The sequence below is a fragment of the Dinoponera quadriceps genome, unplaced genomic scaffold (assembly GCF_001313825.1).
Source record: "Dinoponera quadriceps isolate SergipeBrazil2010 unplaced genomic scaffold, ASM131382v1 scaffold37, whole genome shotgun sequence".
Taxonomy (NCBI): domain Eukaryota; kingdom Metazoa; phylum Arthropoda; class Insecta; order Hymenoptera; family Formicidae; genus Dinoponera; species Dinoponera quadriceps.
This window is the reverse complement of record NW_014554446.1, coordinates 1,895,974-1,915,128: the sequence shown is the minus strand read 5'-3', so window position 1 is coordinate 1,915,128 and position 19,155 is coordinate 1,895,974. Positions and strand designations below refer to the sequence as shown.

The window sequence follows — 19,155 nt, the reverse complement described above, 5'->3', positions numbered from 1 at the left end:
AAAAAAAAAAAAAAACATACACCTCGGCCGTTCCGCGACGTTCCGCGAGCGGGGCGTCTCCTGTGAAGTCTATCGGCCGGTGATAAAACGGCCTCGGGTAAAACTTCTCCGTTGCGGTTTTACTTGTCTTCCCGTTGTTACAAAGTGCATCGTAAATTGCCGTGAACATACGGCCAACGCATTGTGCTCACGCGCATTCGCCGGTGCGCCGCATCGAAATTCTAATTTTCTCCCGCAGTACTTAGGCCACCTTATTTATTTATCGCCCTCGAGACGAACGGTGCGGCTCCTAATAAGGTGGCGTAAATTTTTCAATCGACCGGCGCCAACTTACACCGAGGGATGAGAGAGAGAGAGAGAGAGAGAGAGGAGGAGGATTCAAAGATTTAAACCTATTAAATTGTAATTAATTTATATTTCATTACTCAAGGAATAGCGAGAGGCACCGCTAAACCGACATAAATCAGATATTTAATTAAATATGGATCGCAAAGCAATGCCCCGGAGGGATGCGTTAAAATATTCAGAGCGCAATATTCGCCCCGGTTCGTCGTCCTCTCGGACGGACGGACGGATATGCGTTAAAGTGTGCGGAATTTAACGCTGTCGAAACCCGACCGACAGGGCCGCTGCAAGACGTGACGCAAGGCTTTCCTGGTGATTGGGATTAACGAAAGAATTAAACGCTTAATTAAAGTAACACGCAGGGCCCCAATTTGTGTAATTGACTAGCGGCACGTGAGTCACGGCTCGCCCTCCCGCTCATGGGAACGGGAATTATACCAGTCACTCGAGATTATCGGATTACTCCTGATTTGCATAAATCAGTAAATCAAGATTACGAGGTAAGCAAACCCCCGGTGTCGCGAATCGGGTCAACGACGAGTGACCGTCCTTACGTGACCTTACGCGAAGGCCCGGTTTATGGGAACTTTGCATTCCACGAAGTTCGCGCGTGAAGTGTCGGTGAGAGAATGAGAGTCGCGCAAACGCGGGAATCAATGATTTAATCCAAATCAATAAAACCCAATTACACGAGTTTACAGCTCGTCGGCAGACGGGCGATTTTCGAGCGAAGGGCGTTCTCAGCATCCGACGTCGATTTCCTTTTTTCAACTACTACCATTGCTACTACTAGCAGTACCGCTTCGCGCTCTCTCTCTCTCTCTCTCTCTCTCTCGCTCACGACGACCGGTCGCTGCGAATCACCAGCTGCAGGAAGTATCGACCTCGTCCACTGGAGCGGCCTGTATAGGAGAGAGCTTCTTTCGAGTGGCTCTCTTGGTACGCGTATGTGCAAACGACGCGCGATCAATGATCTCGACTCCCCCTTCGGTGTCAACGACTTTGACAACGCGCGAAGGAAAGGATGGAGTTAGTCACGCGCGGGTCCATTAAGACCCCCTCGCCGATCGAGATCGCAGATTCGACGTGTCTCCTTTAACGATATCCACCGGCGATCCCACCCACTGTTCGCCTCGTCATGCTGCCCGAACACAATCGCCGATCGGCGGATGTCGCGAGCGAAAGAAAGGCCCATCGAGACGGATAGAAACGCCCCGGATACGTTTGTAAACGAGAGAATCGACGGCCGTTTAGCCCGGCCTGCTCCTGAAAATTCTCACTCCCGGTCCGGCGTGTCTCTCCCGTCTAAGCACTTCGAGCGGACGAAAATGAAAAGGGGGAAAAATGCGACGGGAAAAAAAAAGAAGAACAGCGCTCGTGGTAGACGGTGGGGAAATAGCGGCGTAAAGCAAAAGCGTGTTCCACATTTCGTGAGCGAGCGAGCGATCTTTTACCGTTTTTCGACACCGAGTCGCACCTTGTTCGGAATTTTCAAGTATTTTTCCTGTCAAGCGCCGATAAGCCAATAAATCAGCACGTGTTCGGAATTGTATAATTCCTGTCTCTCTCTGCTGTCCGATATCCGGTCTCGCCGCGATGTTTCCTGTCGATGTTTCTTAACAATAGCGAGCCTTTAGACTCGCGAACGAGCGCTTTTATATTTTCACGTGTGCTACACACACACACACATATATCACGGTATTTCGCGCCGACGAGTAAGAGGGAGAAGTGCGCTCGCCGTATTACGATATCGAGCTTGATACATATATAGCGTGCTTAAGAAGAAAATAATTAATTTTTCCAGCCCATTCGCGCGAGAAAGGGAATATTGGCTACCTGCCGGCGCCGCGATGGCAACGATCGAATCGTTCCTCGTTTGTGTTCGCGAGGAATATCGTAAATAAACATAAAGGAAGAGAGAGAGTGAGGGAGGGAGAGGGGTAAGCTCGCCGAACGGCCGACGTTAAATTATTTCTGGCCTTCGTAAACAGCAATCTTTTTCCAAGGGAGATGGGCTACGGAAAGGAATATCGGTCGCATCGATTTATCTGCGGCGGCGGTGGCCGACGTCCTCGTACACCTTCCCGCTTCTCGGCCAGATTGAACGTTGGCCGAGCAATTTCGCCGCAACAGAAACAACGTTTTCCCATTTGGCAATCCGAAAACAGAAGACAGCGCGCGAAGGCGTCGCGTCTCCAGCCGTGAATTTTTCACTCGATAAATCTGTCGTTACCGTCTTTCCGCGGGATGAGAGACGCGGGAATAAGTAATGACGAGCGCGCGCGCGCTCGCGAAGCAAAAGTGCCCGGCTTCGTTTCTTTCTCTTTTCTATCTTGACTGTCGACGACCGCGAACTTAAGTTTACGCTTTTACGCTCGTTATGGATTTTCACGTATACGGAGGACCGGCGTCCCTGAAATTTCATCCTCTGACGAGCGAAGTCGCGGACCGAATCGCGTTAGGGGGGTATTTTCGTCGCTGCGCTCTGAAAATGCCGGGCTCGCTCGCTCTTTTTTCCCTTTCCCGCGAAAATCTCCGGTGAAATCCACCGGGAAGGCTCACGCCTGAGACCCAATTAAGAATCGCACGGGCAAGGTTTCCTCGAGTGTGATTGCGCTCGACTCAAGGTGAGGTTCGTAAATTGATTTTTTAAGGGAATCTTTTCAGATTTCGACAGCATATTAACCGAAACACGATTCACAGAGATGCTGAAATTAGTAGAAGATTAATCTGAGATACACCGAGGCCGAGATAATCGAAATAAAATAATTAAGACCACGCACAGGCCGGTATTCATAGTCGGATCTTATATTTAGGACCGTCTTGAGTTCATCTTCGTATGCTTCGTAGCCAATGAAATGAGCCGTACAGCATCTGAAGATGAACCTAAGACGATCTTATATGCAAGATCCGACTATGAATACCGGCCACACAGTCTGTCCAGGCTTTGGTGCGACTGATTTTTCTAATTGTTTATTCTCGCAACGCCAACTTTCAATGAATGATTGCGTTGTGAAACTTGACATTTCAGCTATGACCGTTGAAAATTTCAAGACGTCAACATTTCGGCGTCATTACTTTCGAGGTTAAATGTGACCGGTACTTTATTGACGCTCGTCGAAGAAACACTACAGAATAAACAACCAAAATTAAATTTCTTATTGGTTAGGCAAAACAGCTGATGAAACGCACGAAATGATAAAAAGTTTGTACGGTAGTGATTGTTAGGTGATTTAGATGGTTTTCGTGCAAAGTGCGCGAACAAGGCATTGCTCGCCGTTTTCTTCGATTCGACGAGAGGAGTCGTCCTCAGGGAATTCATACCGGGAGGTCAAACAGTGAGACGCTAAATTATTATTATTTGAGTGTTCTGAATCGTTGGCGGAACAGGATTCCTCGAGTTTGGTCTGAATACCAAGAGCAAGGATCTTGGTCGCCTCTGCACGATAATGCACCGGTGCACAAATCCAAGATTATACGCGATTTCTTGGCCGGAAAGGCATCACGATGCCGGAACATCCCTTGTATTCGCCCGATTTGGCTCCGTGTGACTTCTGGCTATTCTCGAAACTCAAATTGCCGGTGAAAGGAAAGCGTGACGACACCATTCAGGACATCCGGAGAGCTTCGACCGCGGTGTTAAAGGCGATTCCGAAAACGGAGAACAGTGACTGTTTCCAAAAATTTTATAATCGCTTTCAGGGTTGCACTGACTCAGAAGGAGTGTATTTTGAAACAGGAAAGAATAAAAACAAAATAATATAGAGATTTTATATAATATCGTACGTGTTATTATTTCCCTTCGTGTCTCTTAGTTAGACACGTTTTGAAAATAAAATGATTAAATAATCCGAAAAATGTATAATCAATACATAAAAATGCGAAAAATATATAAAAATACAGAAAAATCCGCCGTCACGATCGTCTCTCTAGTAACGTGCATTCGTGTGCGTTTATCGGTTACATATGACATTCAGAAATATATGCTTTGCATGGACAGTCCCAGCCAAAAGTATTATATGCGTCAAAGCGCGAAAAACAGTCATTTCTTTACGAGTTTTTAAGTATTACCCAGGTTGAGAGTTTGAACAACATTCTCTCATTACGATGTCACAGCTGCATATCATAAATCGTATTCATAAACATTTACCACAGATTTCGAGCTTCTTCGTCTTACATTAACCGCTACTTTTCTAAGAGCCATTTCCACCAACTCCGAATAACTTAACCGACTGATTAACTCAACGGAATTGACCGATCGCAATGACTAATTAGCTGAACTGATCAATGCGATTGGTCAATTCCATCGAATTAACCGGTCAATTAGGTTAACCGGAGTTGGTGAAAATGACCCTAACAAGATTGTCACGGACCAACTACCTTAATTCGCGCTTCCCATTCGTGGTGCACGTGAATTTTCGAACACGCGTCAGAACACGCGTCCAGTTCTGTAATTCTGTATTAAAAAAAAAATAGAGGGAGAGAGAGAGAGAGAGAGAGAGAAGTCGATTATCTCTCGTTGAAAATCAGAAGGAGCGGTCTGGCGGTCACGTACCGACCTTTACACGGGTCGTTAACAACGAGATGGATTTCACTCGAAGGGACGATACGAGCCGGGCTGTATGCCATGCGAAAAAGACTCCTCGATGGAAACAGCGCGACGTCTTCTAGCTCCTCCACGTCAGAAGCCGCGGCTTTTAAGGCGGCACGAAGTTTTCCCTTCGTCGAGATGGGCACTGACACAGTTCTATCGAATTACCGTGGCCGCAGAGCGGCAGGCAGCTCCTCCGTTCGAGCAGCGCCGTTTGTTGTTGAAGAGCGGCGCGGACTTGAGAAATCGTATATCGTATATCGGGTTTGCGAGTAGACGTTCGACGACGCTTATTATAACGGATATCAGCGACCGCAGAGGAGACTCGTCGTCCCGTTCCGCCCTTCTGCTGTGATCTTATGTCACATTAGTCGAGTGGCAACGATCTCACCGGGTACGGACGGGACGATTCTTTTCGAGTGAACCCGATCGTCGTTTTTCCATTCGAGCCTGCGGCTCTGATCGATCCCGTATCAGAGTAAGCGAATTTACATAAGTTACGGTAACTATGATAATTACATGTTTCTCTTATATTACCCTTTAATTCCCTTGTGTTTTAGCTTGAACAACGGGTTTAAGAAGATAGCTGTTGCTTAATTGGGAACTGTACCGAAGAATGGTAGGGATGTTATTTACCGCAACATTTCCTAGCTATCGTAGATTTAACATAGATAAGCCGGACAGATCAGCACTCAGGTATCTCCGAATTAAGCGCAGGCGAACCTAATTTGAAACGAATGCAGTATTTCGCTGGATTCAATCGACTGCTTGCCGTTTTCAAAGTCAACGGTCTTCTTCAAGATACTGACTTCTAGGCCTAGCTTGTAGGTAAAATACGAGCCCTTTGAGCGGCACGGATCGGATTATTAAAAGGCTTTATTAAAAGGTGTAAAAGGCGCGGCACTTTCTGTTGAAATCTGTCCCGAGACAGGTTCGATCACTTTAGAGACCGCGTTCTTCGAGCCGGCTGCCGATACGTACTATGTAAAGACGCGATTACCTTCTTCCCGGTGAGTGACGCTCCCGTCATTCGACACGGCCGGTAGTCGTTGCTGATTACAGGTGGGCCGGGGGAAACATCGCGCTGTACCCGATCATTTTCCAGCGGGGACCGAGTCGCCATTAAGTTATAGCGGGCTGATAACACGCGACAGCGGGAAAAGGGGAAGCCGGTTTGATGCCGGTCGTCGAGCTCTCGGAGATTCGCGGAACACAACGCGTGTGGAAACCGGCGGATTGAGAGTAAACGGCGGCGACGTGAAAGTCGGGGGACGGCGCGTTCCCTGACGTTTGATTAATAATCGCCCGGAGTAGCCGGCGATTTTCGCATTAAAATCCGCCGGTGATTATGAGTCTGCGCCGCCGCGACGGTAATTTCGCCGGCGACACGCTCATTCGATCTTGGACACGCGACCGCCGTAAATTCGCGCTGTTAGCGATATACACACACGCACTCGTCGTTTTACGTGTGTATATTATTATTACGAAATTACATTCCATTAGAGAGGCGGGAGCGCGCCCACCCGCGCGCGATCGCCCGGCGAGACGGTGCATGTGTGTGCGTGTATGTCGGAAAAAAGTAATTCGCGCGTGAAACGTGACTGTCACGGAATATCGCTCTCGCCGTCGCGCGAGTTCGCCATCAAACTTTGCCGAACGGCCAAACTATTCGGCGCACATCGGAGAATTATGACACGCCGCCGCGGTGACGGCGGAGAAATTGAATACTTGGCGGTCTTGTTAAAAACATTTCACCGAGCGCGAACGCACCGGCGAAATCGCGGAATAAGCTCGTCCTCTCCGCTCTTTCGCGCGAAATTCCGCAATCGCGCGTAACGACGCGGACGGCTACGAGGACGGAACGCCGACGGGAGTTCGCCATACACGCGATAAATTCAGCGAGTGTCGTCGGTATGGAAATTAATTAACGCGGTTCTGCGTATCCGTTGTAACCATAAATAACGTAGTAAGACGGCTCTAACGCTATTATCTACTGCGAAAGGGGGGGGGGGCCGTTCGAATTTCCGTTATAAATTGGTAACTTCGCGAGCAACACAATAGGCACCTAGAGCGTTTTCGTGTTCGGTATCCCCGAGTAACACACAATGTAAAAGCGTTTCGGTGAAAATGAGGGCGAGTATGAGTGTATCGGGCTACCGAAAGTGTACGCATCCATCCGGGACGTTAGTGCATGCATATGGAAATGCAGCCCGGCGGTACTCGCGCGCTTTACACAGCCGCGCGCACCGCCCGTCCGCCCATCCACACAGACGCGGGCGCGCGCGTGTATGGCATTACCGCATAGATCGTGGTCAATCGTCAAATGATAAAATCGCGCGCTGATCAGAAATGCAGATTCAATTAGGAGAAGGTACACGCAGAAATTTAAACGGAAGCAGAATTGGCCGGGATTGGTGCTGTCGAAAATTGGATCGGACTGCGCGGGAACGCAAATTGAAATGAACTGACAATTCTCTCTCTCTCTCTCTCTCTCTCGAAGTAAGAGAACTAGTAAGTCCGTGGAAGGTAAAAATACCATTGCTTGGGCACGTATCTAATTCGGGATATTTTTATTATTTTAGCCTTTAACTTGGAGTCACCTTAATTTTTTTTCTTTTTTTACGTAAACAATAACGAAAGCTTGATGTGCTTATTTCGTTTCTTAAATATTTTCCTGGCCTCTCATCATTTCTTTTTTTCAAAATGTAGCGAGTAAATCTATATCTATAACGTTCCCAAATAATAATAAATCATGGGACAATCGATAACGTACTATATTTTGTTAATAATAAGCGACTTATAATTGCAAATGACCTCAGGTGACTGTTACCGGGTTAAATGCGAATATTTACTCAACATAGAATATACGTTATATATCGAATATATGTGTATTATTTTACGTTGAATGAGGACCAATAAGAACTTTCAGAATTAAATATACGTGCGTTGATATTTTTACATTAATCGTTCGCTCGCGACGAAATTCTTGCCGCGTAAGTCAACGCGAAATCGAGGACGGACCGGCGAAAGATAAATTGTTAGTTGTTCGAATCTTGATAGGGAAACCAAGTTTCCCGCTGTCTACCCGCGGAAGTTTCTGCCGCGGAATCCAAACCACCGAAAACGCGACACCGTCGCCACGAGAGAGCGCGTTCGGCATCGCTGCCGAGGGGGAAGGGAAGGAGGAGGGGGGGGTGAATTTACTCGCCGATTCGAAACGACATCGGATCCCGAAAGATACTTACCGACGAAACGCGAACACGCGCGCGCAATTATGCTAATTCCCCTGGTGATTTATCGCCCGTACGTTACGGCCAGTGCAAACAAGGCGTGTATCGAGTTACAAAACTTATTAGCATACGCGGCGATAGAGAGGGACACGCGAGATCTCTCGAAAATGGCTCTCCGGCCGGTGAGTCGAAATCGTAAAAAAATCCCGGCTGGATCGACTTGCGGGTATCCGGGAAAGCGCAAATTGCTCCTACACCGTACCCGTTACTGCGGGGCACGTTTTATCCACCCGATCGAACACATATTTCGAATTACCTGTGTTCCATTGACTCGTAACTCGATTCGGTTGAAAAATAACGGGCGCCTACCTACCAACCTGTAACGTATGGTCGCGACTGAAAATAATCGACGATAATCACGCTAATTTTCTATCGCGCGAGAGCGCGAGCCATGGCTTACGCGTTTACGGTATCGGCTGAGGAAAGGGTGAAAGCGACAAAAGATCGCCGTGGGAGTTTCGCGTTGTCCATTGGCCCGACTCGGTAATTCGCCCGGTAATGTGCACGCGATCGCCGGACGATTATCGCGAATCAACGTAACCGCTTTAAATTACTGATAATACTTTCCCCCGATAATGTGTGTCCATTACGTTTCTCTCTCTGTCTCTCTCTTTCTCTCTCTTTCTCTCTCTCTCTCTTGCCGGAGAGATCGCGGCGATTCGTAATTTCGGGAACGATCAGTTGTATTATCGTATTCTTCTCATAAAGAGAGAAAAGAGAGAAGAAAGAAAGAAGCTCTCGGAGAATCGTGTATTATATTTATGTGCACTGAGAGAACTGAGTATTCTTTTAACTATCAAAGGGTTAATTCAGCTGCGTAATACGAGCAATTCCGCCTCTCTGGTCGGAAGAAGATTGAGTAAAACGGACGGTGAATATACGACCGCTAACATGTTGGGCCAGTTTTGCAAGCGTCCTATTGAAATAACATTCGAGCTTGTTTTACGCAAACAGGAGATTCGAAGGACACCAAAATTTTGCCGGGAGCAGAGGAATTAGGTTAGCCCGTCATGTTCAACCCCGAAATCGAAATTTGTTTACCGCGAGTTGTTTCGAGCGCACTTATTTTTTTGATTTTTGGCGTTTATATATTTATATATTTCTTCGACATTTTCTTCCCCCCCCCCCGTATTACGGAAATATCGAGCGTAGGTAAAATTTCAGCTTCCGTCATGATCGCGGCGCGATCGCTCGTATCGCGAGCTTCTGGCAAACGCGACGTCGGTCTCCTCCCTTTATTTCTTCCGGCGCGCGTCGCAAGAGGATTCCCTTCCGCGTTCAATCTCGCAGCCTCCGACCTCTTCGCCCCCGGGACGACCGCAAATAAAAGAGCGACTTAAGAAAGAGCGACTCATCGAACGGAATCGTGGGGGAAGCACGTAAGTCTTTTTCCGCGTGCTATTTCAACGAGCCTTAAGCTTTGAGCTTCCATGTGCCCGCTCGTCGCTCGCGTGTGGGCGAGCCCGAATAGAGAGATACTGCTACGACAGCGGGGAACGACGAAGCGGAATTTGGGAAATAGAGTCCGTTCGGAGCGGGTCGTATATAGAAGGAGGCGATGTGCCATGAGAGAGAGAGAGAGAGAGAGAGAACGCGTGCTCGGTCCAACGAAAACGCTTCGATACCGAGACGATACGATACAGCGAGAGAGAAAAGCGCATGACACTCTTTATTATCGGTATCTTTACTATCGGCGAAGATCGAACGTTGGGATCGGTCACGATCGAGCGGGATCAGCACAACGCATAGAAAAAAAAAAAGCGCTGAATTCATGTAAATAATTATTTCGACATTCCTTAGGAAATTTTCACTTGGATCGAGCGATATTAAATGAAATGTGAAATATATAATTATATATTTTTATATAATTGTAATAGATTATATGCATATTGCCGATATTTTAGGCTTTCGCGACGTAGAGAAATACTTAATTTGTCTTCCGAGTTAACGTCGCGCGTCCTTCATTCGTGGATTCGTTTCCGACGTTTCAGTTCACTTTTCCCCGAGTTTCGGGTCGTCGTACCTCATCCTGAAAAAGTAAGCTGAAATGTTCACGAAACGGTTGGAAACAAATCCATGAAAGGCGCGGCGCTAACTCAAAAGTCAAATTAAGCCATGCATATTTCCTCTTATTTCAGTCGTTAGCTCTGGTCTCAACCGTTTCCGNGGGGGGGGGGGGATGGCAGGGAAATTCCAGCGCAAACGGTGTGTCGAGATGAAGAATTAGAGGAGCGCAAAAATAAGACCGGCTTGAGCCAAGGCTGCGCGTCCTTGAGAACAACAATGACACATGTAAGTGAGCAAACTGCCATATAGCAGTATATAAATATAAATATATATTTCTACACAGTAAAAGAAATGTACTTTTGTTAAAATCGGTCCGGTTAAAAGTTTTGTGTTGAATCATACATGTAGAATCATTGTATTCTCGACCCGGTCATTCGATTTAGACCGAATGACCGCTCCTACCGCCGTAACCAATTACAAATGACTTTTTTTCTGTTTCAGATCTGACAGTCGCTCACGGCGACAAGGCAGATGCAGTTTCCGGAGGCGCCATTCCGGTGGAAACAGATGCAGTTCCGGAGATTCGGACCGAGCAGGATGGTCGAAAGTACGTTTGTAAACTTACTATGCTTCTTTTTAGAGAAAAACATTTTCTGTTAAATCGCTTCTTTTTTCTCGTCGGAAAATCGAGATGCAACCGTCAGGATGACCGTTCGGATCGCGCGACCTAAAAGAGTCGTTGATCTCCTCTCGTATCTCTACGCGTATTTGCTCATTAGAACGAATCCCGAAATTTAACCAAATTGTTTTTCTTTTCTGTTCCAGATTCGGGTGGCGGAACGTGGCCGACTCTCCGAGTTCGAGATCACTCGGTGAGTGACGAATGGCCACGGAGGTTTAAAGTGATGGATTTAAAGGTAGCGACGGGCGATTGGAAAGCTCCTCTGAAATCAATAGCAGCTTACTTTGCCCGTGGATAAATGTACCGTTGGAAATAATTGGGTGGTCGCTCTTTCAAGTGTGCCTATGTTGTCTGTCGAATATTTGAAATATCCAACAGCTCTCTCGGCGTGCTCGATCTCTTTTTATCTTTAACAAACATATTTCTACGGATCTGTCAGCTGTTCAATCGGAGCCGCAAAATTATTCAACAGAATTGCACGAATCGACGTGATCCCCTGATATAGTTTTGAATATTACATAATGCGCGGTCCGAATCGCTCCGCCGAGCGCGGAATATCCGTCCTATTACTCGGTTGGCGTTGATAGATCTCGCGGATCGTCGCGGTTATTAATTTCCTGGCTTTCTTATACATTGCAATTCGCGCGTCGCTGTTACGCTTCAACGAGCAACGATGAATCTTGTTGAGTGAAATTCGCCGAAATCTCTCGCTCGGAGATGATGTCGCGAGGTGACTCGACGAAACGACCTTCGCGATTGTTTCTACTTCGCGGCCGAATCAATCGACGTGTATTTCAATCTTTGCAAGATTTCACGGAATCATTCTTGATTCGGGAACTCTTGATGAAAGATACGTGGAAAATCGGGCGTGCAAAGTGTGTGAAAGTTCATTTGCTTTTTCGTTCCTCGCGCGTCTCGATTACGCCCCGGCCGAGGAAACAGAAATTTCAAATAACCGAGATTACATTTCGCTCGCGCACGCGTGCACGGGTTTTTTGCCGGCGGCCGAGAGGTCTCCGGTTTCCAACCCCTTTGTGTTTACGTTCGCGTCGCGTTTACATTCTCCAGAGAGATTCTTGCGTCAAATTAAAGTCGGCAAAGGTATTACGGGAACTTCGCGGCAGAGAAGTGGAGCGCGAAGGAGTAGCGTCGTCGCGAAAATATTGCGGAGCTGTCGCTTCGCGAAAGCGCACGGCGAGGTAATCTTCGCCGAGGCATCGGCGAAACCATCGTGAGAATTTCACGCCACTCCCGATTATTTCATTCGCGCGTGCGCGCGTCGTTGATGGTCGACCTCGCGATCGAGGTCGGCTCGCGATTCTCTTTTTTTGTTACACCGCGAGATCCGCGAGTCCGTGAAAGTGCCGAAAGAACGAAATTGATCGCGAGTGGTGGTGTGTCGGCGAAATGACAGAACTGAAGTGTCAGAACTGCGTCCCGAAGTGTCGCGCCGCGATTCGAGACGTTCGTTAAACGATTTCGTGAATTCCAATTTCGTCTTCCGTCGAGAAGCGAAATTCGGACGTCCTCTCGAGATAGATGCACATTTTTCGTCTCGAGACACGTCGTCGAGATGTTAACGTGTTAATCGCGTTAACGCCGAATATACTGAGAAGTGAAGTGAGGTGAAATGCAATGTCGACATGTGTGGGACGACACCGGGACGGATGTTGGACGCTACCGGAGTGCCGGATGCGGAACGACGCATCGGGACGGTAGCGACGAGCTCCGCCGATGAAACTGACTGGACATCGGGTAGACCTGGCCTGAACGTCGATGGATTTCAGCGCGAAATTCGTCAGTGAGAGTCGAAATTCAACGCTCGCCGAATAACGTATAATAACAGTTGCGCGCTTTAGTGATAAATTACATTGATTTTCCGCGCGAGTGAATTGATTTTATGTACCGCGGTCGAGATTTATAATCTATCGTTTAAGTCTCGACCAGCGCTAATTCGTGTCTTTAATAACGCTCCCTGAGTCGTGAATCCACTTTGGAATCTTCCAACGTTCTCGGTCAATTCAGTTAAACAGTTCTTTAAATTCAACAGAATTTGCAATGTTAACGTGTCCGCTTGGTTCGTGTAAAATTCTCGCTTTATCAACGAGAACTAAAAGAAATTTCGATTCGAATATGCAAAACTGTGAACGTCATAATTGAATTTCTTTTTGCGGAGGTATATCTTATACATCTATTGGCATGAATTTTTTGATAATATTTTTTTAATAATAATTTGAGGACTCCGGCTCAGAAATCTTAACCGAGGCGCCGAGCGGTTACGATGAAAGTCTCGGGGAAGGATCGCGAGTCGGCCGGCCGGCCGGCTTTTTTCCGTACTTTCCTCTCCGGCCCCGCGACTTATCCCGATAACTCGAATAACGGATCCAATTTCCCCGCGCGCGCGGAATATTCCGGAAAAGCCGCGCGGGCGCGGGAAGATTTAATAAATCCCGCACGTCCTAATTCCATCGGATCCGGGGAGTCGAGTTCGCGTTTAAGTTTGTCTCACGATCTCTCCTCCGACGCGGCTCCCGACCCTCGTCCGCTAATAGCGACAAGTTACTTCTGACCCGTCAGCGGAACAGACCCTTGCGGACGCCTCTATTTTTAGGTCCGGGTCGAACCGCTAGAACGGCGAGAAAACACAAAAGAAAGCAAGCGAGAGCGCGACGCGATGAAACGCGACGCGCCGCGCAACGCGCTCGGGATCGAGGAGAGGAGAAACACGAGGAAGAAGGATCGTGTCTCTTTCTCTCTTTCTCGACGAGCGATATCTCGATGTCGAGAGGAAGAAATCGGATTATGTCCTGCGAGAAGAGACATAGGGATTCTCTCCCGCGACTTCTGGCTTGCAGCTGTGTGCCGTAGAAACGATCGTAAAAAAAGGAGCAGCCTTGCCCGCTGGAAACGACCTATTTATCCTCGCGCGTATAAACTCATCGACATTCGGCGGCGACGGTGGCCGAAAAACGTAAAAACAAAACAAACTGAGAACGGAAACGATACACCACACATAGAACGTCACGGACCGACGCCGTTTTCCGTCGCCTGCGAATTTTTTAATCGGANGGGGGGGGGGGGGGAGAGAGAGAGCTTTGAAGTCGGAAAATACACCACCACGGGGGAGATATCCCCGGAAAATATGAGAATTCCCCGAATGAAACATCACGCGTAATCTTATTCCACGCTTCGTTTTCGGAGCCGCGTGACCGCAAGCGGCGAATTTCGCCGGTTTACCGGTTTAATCGGAGGGAGATCGAATTCGAATATATCGACGCCTCGAGAAATATCGGTTTACCGAACACGTGTGCCCTTTCACCCCGAGCAACCCCGCCCGTGTCTAATGCCGTGTTCGTTCTCCGTTGTGGACGATTTTCGACAGCCGGTCCATATCGAATGTTACCACGTGCCATGTCGAATGCGCTACGTAAAAGAGGAAAGGGTAGAAATAAATAAAACTGCCGCGATCTTACGCGAGAGAGGAGAGAGTCGAGCGCGTGTTGCGCGCGCGAGACCGCGGGGTACTTCGCGATACGCGGAATGTTTTTGTTCCTATTCCTGGAGTTTAATTTCTGCCGCGGGGGAACCTTCGCTAAGGGTTTCGAAATAGAACTTACATTCGCTCTTCGCGACCCTACGGTCCGAGGTTTGCTTCCCCGACGGTTAATATATTATTCGACGGTCGCATTTTGAAACTCGTGATACGCTCTTTCTTTCTTTTTTCTTCTCTTTCTCTCCATCTCTCCCTTTCTCTCTCTCTCTCTCTCTCTCTCTCTCTCTCTTTTTTACCACACAACTGTCACGCGAGAATATATTTTCAACCGGAGGAGAGCGGCCGAGTCGAGCTTGCTGCGTTTACGAATTACGTATAAAATTCCATTCGCCGTTCCGCTGCAAGTTCTTCTCGAAATTTTCCGGTCTCATCAATTTCGCGCGCTGATCAAAAGGCGCATTTCGCCTTATCGGCGGGGAAGCTTTTCGGTTTTCCGCGCGATCAAATATCTACCGCTCGGCACGTCAAACGTCCATTACGTCCCCGTGTGTACGCGCGATAGTCATTTCGACAGCAAACCGCTAATGGCGCGCTTAAAACGCGCGGAAATAGCGTGCTTCATTTTATCGTTCGTTCGACCGCGATTGATAACAATCAAATAACAAGGAGCGGCGAGCTGCGAAAATTTAACTTTGCGCAACCGCGAAATTACGTGGTCCTTAATATCCTGAATTTGACTCGAATAGTTCTAGCTTGAGAAAAAAAAAAGATCGAGAGAGAGAGAGAGAGAGAGAGAAAAATAGCTCGACCGTTTCTAATTTCAACGCGTCTCTCTTGTCGCGGGAAAAAAAATGTATCCTCGCAATCGAACGAACGTTCCCTTCTCGACGAGAAGAACATCGCGGACGGTTAGCAGCAGCGGACTCTCGCCGGAGCAAATCCTTAAAAATGCGACGGATCACCGGCGGCGACAATTCCGAAGGGCGAAATTCTTTTGTCACTTCAGCTTACGCGCTCCCTTCTCGAAGAGCCGAGGCTCTTCGAAATCTGCTTATCGAGACCTGAAGTCTTAACGCTATTGCGCGAGACGCCTTCTCGCCGGAACCGAACTAATCTGTTAAGAGCCGGTTGCACCAATGCCGCTTAGAGCTAACTTTCGTTAAGTAAATTTCCCCCGTCTATATTCGTGCGTTATGGTGTGTGCGGGTTTAATCTGAAAAAAAGGCGGCCCGCCGAGGTAAGCGAATTATTGATGCGACCCGTAATAGACGGGAATCTGAGGAATTTAATTCTTAACGCGCGTGTGCGCGCGAGCAGACGTCTTTCCGAATTTGTAAGATTTCACGAATACCACGATTTGAATTAAGGCAGGTGTAAAATTAGCCGTAGAATTATAAGTCTCTCGTGATCCTGATTCTGAACCGACATTTGGAGAAAATATAGTTACAGGTGACAACTGTACGAGTTTTGTGCACAGAATTAATATATATAGTTTAGTTAACTATTTTATATAACTATTGCATCTAAATCTGAATGGTTACGATAACTGTAGTTGCCGTAAACTACGGTTTATGCTATGCTGCATCATTTAAATTTAATTGAGATAATTATAGAAACATCGTCGTTACTTAGCAAAGATATTTTCTGTTCTTAGCTGAATAACTAATCGCTTATTTGCGACTTTAGAGACATAAAAGTAGATATAAAATTCGATGTAAAATTAGTGAGCAAAGTGAGCAAACAGTCACTGACAGAACGTTGTTGCGAACGATATTCAGTAGCTTGTAACGTTTTTTAATATACAATTTTTGTAACCGTTGTATCAACGTTATTACGAATAAAACCCAGCACTACGATATTTATGAAACATTTTTACAATATTCGGATCGGATTATTTGGTAATGCTTTCGAAATATTTGTCGAATATCAGATGAAAATATTCAAAGACTCACGCATAAAAAAATCAACATTTTCACATGTTGATCTAATGTTCTTTGTTTACTGGATAGAAATTGTCTATCCCGCGGATTCTGATCCTAATCTTTTCGCTAATATTTACCCCGAATCTCCGGCATTCGCTGGGATTCGAGTCACCTCTTTCCTACTCGAAGATCCCGAGCTCGTCGCTTACTTCACAGAGGTGTTTTCTGTTCTTATTTCTGAACGCGTGATAACCGCTCATTTACGGCTTAAGATATAAAATTAGATATAAAATTACAGCAGTCGCATGCGGATTCTACTTCCGACGTTTTTTAACTAATGTTTACCAGGAACTTCCGGCGTTCGATTTGTTTTCGTTTCTTCCCCGGACGTTCTTGAGAGTCGGTCGTTACATCTCGCCGAGATGTGTTTACTGTTCTTAGCTGAATAGGTAACCGCTTGTTTACGGCCTCAGACGTGACTTACCCCGTATCGCCGACAGCAGCAGCAAACAAGCCGCCAAGCTCCTCATTTTCGCTGATGGATCTGCGTTGTCTCGCGCACCACTGCCCCGCACCTCGGACCCGCTTCGGACGATCGTTCGATTTTCCCGCCGTTTCGCGCTCGATCAATTCGATTTATCGCCTTCGCCCCTCGTCGCGTTCTCCGGACGATTTTTGCCTTCCCTGTCGGCTTCTTCTACGAGCCGTTGGATGAAACAAATACGCTATAAGTTCGGTAAACGATAAATCGTGTTCACGCATAATCGTCGTTAAACGAAGCTCTACCGTGCGATTATCAATTAATGTCAGAGATTTTCGATTCTATTAAATCCTACTTTCTACCCGTGAAAGAGCATTACAGTAAAACCCGGACTCGACGCCCATTACGCTTTCTCTCTCTCTCTATCTCTTTCTCTCTTTCTCCCGCGAGCCCTCGTATCTCGAGATGAGCCGAAAACGACGGAGATCTTTAGGAGGAGCATCTTCCGTTTCCGTTGCATAATAATTACAAGGCGACGAGTTCTTCGCTATCACACATGCACGCGTGTGCGATAACGTTTCGGGGAGAGTTTGCACTTCAATGAGATACAGAAAGAGAGAGAGAGAGAGAGAGAGAGTAATTATATCGTGAGTGGAATTACGCGACAAAAAGAGCGAGCTTTTCCATTATCATCGAGCGTCTTTCTCACAAACCGAGAAACGGAGATATGCGATTGATATACCACTGTCGTTGTGTCCGACGGCTCATCTCGCGGTGATCGCCCGAGAGGAGAGCGCACGATGTCAAGTACCACGCGGATGCTGTGACTGACGCCGGAAACGGTGTGGTTCGCCGGTTACGCTTGCACACCACGCAGCATGCCACAGGACCAGTTCGAGGACCGAGTTGGACTGAGTACAAGAGCCCGTGTTCCGCGGGCTCTTAGCGACTCTTGCGGTCTATCTCTCTCTCTCTCTCTCTCTTCCTCTCTCTCTCTCTCTTCTCTCTCTTTCTCTCTCTCTCTCTTTCTCTCTGCCTCTCTTAGCCCTACCTAAGGTACCGTAAGTGTATTATGGTACATACGCTGCCACTCCGTTGCCCTCCTCTCCGGATAATGTTTTCTTCTTACATTATCCGACAAGCGCGCTCGGTAAGCTCGTACTTTCAAAATGATGCTACGGCTCGTCCAGAGTACATTTGTCTCAACTTGCAAAGTACATCGATTCGAGAGACCAATTAGTAAGTAGAAGTAACGGGGATTGGCATAAAAGACCGCCTGAAAGCTCTTACGGATCCTGGACTTATTAATAAAGCTATTTTTAAGGAGGTTTTCCAATGGTGTCGTTAAAATTGTTGACATTCACTCAGATGCTAAGGAGAGAAAAAAGTGGGAAATCAGTCTTTTTAGCATATTATGAAAATGCGAGAGATAACGGAGAACAAAGTTGTATGAATTGAGATCTCTCTCTCTCTCTCTCTCTCTCTCTCTTTCAGTTCATTTGCCGAGAAATCAAATATAATTATTTCAACTGAAACATGTGATTCAATTATAGTTGAGACTTGATAATTTTTTAATCTACCGTTATGATGGGAACTTTTGAACCAGTAATTGTTCAAGAGGTGACAAAGTTCTTACAGTTGTTTATAATTCTTTTCTCAATCGTCTTATTGTTATAACAGTTCTTCGCATTGAGCTTCTTGTTTGTCGAAGCTAAAGCAGGGAAAAAGAGGTTTTCACGCTGTTATTATTGGTTCTACCTAAATCCCGACTAACTCCAATCATAGTGTTTATGTTTACGAATCTCATTGCCGGACTGTTTGGAAGTGTAGTATTTGCATTTGCAATGTTTGGAAGTGTACTTATTTTTTTAATAAACTTTACCATGGTTGATAATTACAGTCTATCTCGTATTTTCTGGTATATAATTACGATGGAAATTATAATAATTTCCACTATCCCATTAACTATCCCCTTATAATTCAGCGAAAATTTAATACGAAATTATTTTATTATATTCAATTTCTGTCAATAAACCCGATTAAACTATTAATGTATTCGGATGTGCATTAGGGAATCTTTTTTGTTTTTTTCCTCTTTTAGAAATATTTTAGTATCTTTTTCTCATGAATCTCTTTTACCTAGTGACTTGCACCATCCAATTATCGTTTTCGCATCACCGTTTTCCAAATATTATATATCTCTATCGATGTTTATTATAAAATAATGTTTTGAACGTGCTGACTAAAATGCAATAAATAACTATTTATGCAATATTGATTGAGATAATAACTTTGCGAATATTTCTGCCAATGAATGAAGCGACTTTCTTTATACGCATTTAAA

The 19,155-nt window shown here is 46.4% G+C and overlaps 1 protein-coding gene across 1 annotated transcript in view; it reads right to left on the bottom strand.

Moving 5' to 3' along the window:
• Positions 1 to 19,155, bottom strand: part of LOC106749441 (fibrillin-1-like) — a 60,673-nt gene that overhangs the window by 38,975 nt on the left and 2,543 nt on the right. The window contains exon 2 of the mRNA XM_014628888.1: positions 16,815 to 17,027. Within this exon, the coding sequence (XP_014484374.1) occupies positions 16,815 to 16,860 (46 nt within the window). The 5' untranslated portion in view covers positions 16,861 to 17,027. The remainder of the gene's footprint in view (positions 1 to 16,814; positions 17,028 to 19,155) is intronic.